The 3800-nt window shown below is 33.8% G+C and overlaps 1 protein-coding gene across 1 annotated transcript; it reads left to right on the forward strand.

Annotated features, from left to right (window-relative positions):
* The first annotated feature begins 522 nt into the window (after window positions 1-522).
* Window positions 523-3488, forward strand: LOC119900104 (interleukin-8-like). Its single transcript, XM_038714862.1, has 4 exons — window positions 523-654; window positions 1592-1709; window positions 2439-2519; window positions 3079-3488. Exons 1-4 carry the CDS (start codon window positions 591-593, stop codon window positions 3134-3136), a joined length of 321 nt encoding a protein of 106 aa, XP_038570790.1. The 5' UTR covers window positions 523-590; the 3' UTR covers window positions 3137-3488.
* The last annotated feature ends 312 nt before the right edge of the window (window positions 3489-3800 follow it).

The raw sequence follows: 3800 nt of genomic DNA on the forward strand, positions 1-3800 counted from the left end.
CACTTAACACTTCTATATTTGTTGGAATACACTGACAAACGTGCCAGATGAGAAGATGTTCACATGGGTTGTTTTGCAAGGCAATGACAAAAAACTTGTTTTGTCATTTACGTTGGAGGACAAGTTGCTTGAATCGACCACATTTATGTCATATAAAAATGAACACTTTTGAATTGTGAATATATTGTTTACATCAACATCCATTTGTAATTTGTAATGGGAATTAAGTTTTATTTATAAGATGATGTGGATTACAATATAGACATATCTGAAAAGGAATTAATATTAGCATAAGTCAATGCAAGACAGTTCACTCAGTGTGTGCAGACAAAGAAATTAATAGATTATCAGAACAGATGTGTAGAAATAGACCCTCAGAGGGGAAGCCAAATTTAGCTCACTCAGCTGAAACCCTCCCAAAAATTAAGATGCTAGAATTTTTACATTTTGATGTGTTAAGACAGGAAAAGTGCAGAGTGCTTCCTACACACACTTCCTTATTTGCCGCTTTATAAACCCAGACTTGACTCCATTCACTTTCAAAGACATCACATCCTCATTGGCGCTGAAAGATCAAAACAACCGCCAACATGACAACTAAACCACTTCTCCTGGCTGCTCTGGCTCTCTGCTGCTGCATCGCCACTCTGCATGGTAAGAGATTTCCGTTACTCCAAAACAGTAAATTACATAAATAGAGTTTTCTTAAAATCAACTTGTATTTTTCTCAACTCAGTAATCCACTCGGTCGTAATTTTTCTTCTCAGTTTAGTACTTTTGTAATTTGTGCAATTAAAGTTAACGAAACAATAAGGTGTCAACTGCATTCAATGGTATTTTAGAAATTTTCAAGCTGTGCAAATATTTTTAGGCACCTTATACTGTAGTTTATATTGTTGTAACAACAGATTTTTTTACATATTAATTTTGATATCTTGGAGCAGGCAGGCAATTTGACAAAAAACCATATTATTTTCATATTCACTGTGTTCACTGACTATTTGTTTAACCTTTAATTATGTTATCTTGTTTTGTTTGACTTGGATTTATACTTTTCCTTATCCTGTCATAAAACACATCAAATTACACTACTTTTACACTACTACGCTGCTACATGTATATTAATATTAAAGTACAAAGCTTTATTAAACTTTGGTTTCATAGTTGAAAGTAAATACTGGTAGTTACATTCTGTTAAGTATTGGAGTTCTTTTTTGAACTTGGAAACCGTCATTTGACAAATATTTTTAAATCGTTTTGTCCACTTTTTTTGGAGCAATCAATCACATTTTATGGTCTTTAACAGCTAGTGAAGTTTGCTGTAAGACCACCCATTATCACATGAGCAAAGTTCCATACCCAGCTTATGCAAGCCATTTCCTTCACAACTAAGCAACGTGGTTGAAAACTCCAGAAAAAGCTACTGACTAGACCTTGAATAAAGTCAGTTGAGCCAAACTTCATTCTAATTTTCAGGGTTTCACAGGTGTAAAATGTCATGTGTTCTGAGGCTTAACAAAGTCAGACTGTTATTAAGCACCACAGACTGAGATCATAATTAAAATTTATATTTAATTTAAAATGTTCTCAGCTTCTCCCAGGCAGTGGTGTCGCTGCATACGGACGTCCTCTTCTCCCATTAACAGGCGTGTCATCCAGAAAATTGAAGTGATTCCTATTTCAGGACAATGTCGCCAGACTGAAATCATGTGAGTAGTCATAAATTATTCAAAGCACTATTTTGCTGTCAGGTTGATGTACAGTAGTTCTGAACTTTCTGCACCTCTGATGTGAGTAGAGGTGAAAGAGGTTTTGGGATCCTGAATTAAATTATACTGAATTAAAAATAGCAATATGTACAAAGTACTCCATTAATAGCAAAAACACAAGTACCATATTAAAAGCCAAATAAACCAGTGGTAGAAGAAGTACTCAGATCCTCTTTTTCAACAAGTAGCACTAACACAATGCAAAAATACTCAACTACAAGTAAAAGTATGCCCTCTGTTGGCATTATGTACTTGATATGGAGTACTTAATAATGCATAGTTTTTATATTTGGTGTGTAGTATCCTAATCTGCAATGTAACTATAACTGTTGCAGTGCAGTAAAAATGGCTATATTTCCCTCTGAATGAAGTGAAGTAGAAGTATAAAGTAGCAGAAAATGGAATAACTCAAGTTATCAACTTCAAAATGCACAGTACCACTTCAGTAAACTTGATTTAAGTTCCATTTCTGTTAAGCTTAAACATATTTTACTATAACTCTTGTTGTCAGTGGCTCTGAATGGGTGTAGCATCTAAATAGTAACTGTGAAAAAGAAAACAACTTTCCTATCACTTACCTGTGACACAAGTTTGCTCAATCATTGAGTCCAGGGTGACAATGTCTCCACTCTTATACATACAAAATGTAATCCCTCTCTTTCTCCACAGAATCACCAGGAGAAACGGCTCTAAAGTTTGTGTCAAACCAAACGAGAAGTGGATTATCGACCTGCTCTGCAATTTGCAAACGTAATTACTTGCTTTTCTTTCTATGAGTGATTGTATTCTTATACTTGATATGAACCTTTTATAGAACCAAAATTATTTCACTTGTAACAATGTCTTGTTTAGATTGGAAAAATAGTGCAGAAATGATCTGCAGAGTTATTGATTAATCAGTTAACTAAAAGGTTGTCATTAAATATCTTTGCATTTTAGACTGTATGTCAGAGAAAACCAATTTAAATAAGTCACGTTTGGCTCTTGAAATGAATTTAAATTTTTTTTCACAAGTTTCTGACATTTTAAAAATTTAGACCAAAAAATCAATGTCAATGATGGCCGGATAGTTTTTTTAGAATTCCCAAGAGCTTCATACCTAAACAATTTTGTTACATCTCTGATGTGTGACGGGATGTCACGACCCTGCGTCAAAATCTTTACTAGAATTGTCTTATATTATATATTTCCCGCTTGGATATTATCATCCCTGATCACCATACTGCACTTATGTACTGTATAATATGTTGCTTTGTGAAATATTGTTATTAATTTCATTCTTTAATGGATTTTTTTGTTTTAATTACAGGAACAATTTCACATCCAACTCAACCACTGTATCACCCACTGCTTCCACAATCAACTGATCACATTTTATAGTAACATTTGACATAGGAATGGCTTAATTTAAGTTTATCAAGCTGTGAATTTAATGTAGGAGGGCTGAGCTGCTGTCCAGCCCTTTTATTTCAAACTTTATACTATTCAACACCTTCAGTTGACAGTTTTTTTCATTACTATTAGCCTTTCTGGTGCCAGCCTTTTGGAAAAATGCTAATAATTACACAACAAGTGTAATCAGTGCTTCATCATATGCCTGAGGTAATGGCATTTAACTTTGCTGTTTTAGATGTATAATGTTTTGTTGGGGAATTCATTAAAAATACATTGTGGTACTGATACACTGATTCTACTTTAAAATAAAACACTTTAAATGTGTTTATCTTGGCATTTTTTGAAAAACCATATATGTAAATGTGATTAAATAATCAAATCAAATCCTGCTGTCCACATTGTGTTTTGATTATATTTTGGATGGTATGGAACCCCTGACGTGCTTGTGTTGTATGCTTGACTTGTATAAGAATAAATTACAAGAAGACTCAAAAATTAAGATGCTTATTTCCTCAGGAGGTGCAGAGAGTCGGCGCTTTGTGTGGAGAGATGATACAAGTGCTGCTGAGCATGTTTGGTTTCAACTAAGGTATTAAATATTAAATACATTTGTAACCTTTGTCCTCCATTCATTCA

The sequence above is a fragment of the Micropterus salmoides genome, unplaced genomic scaffold (assembly GCF_014851395.1).
Source record: "Micropterus salmoides isolate LMB-PRFRI ecotype aquatic unplaced genomic scaffold, ASM1485139v1 Ms_hic_scaffold_1240, whole genome shotgun sequence".
In the NCBI taxonomy this organism is placed as follows: Eukaryota; Metazoa; Chordata; class Actinopteri; order Centrarchiformes; family Centrarchidae; genus Micropterus; species Micropterus salmoides.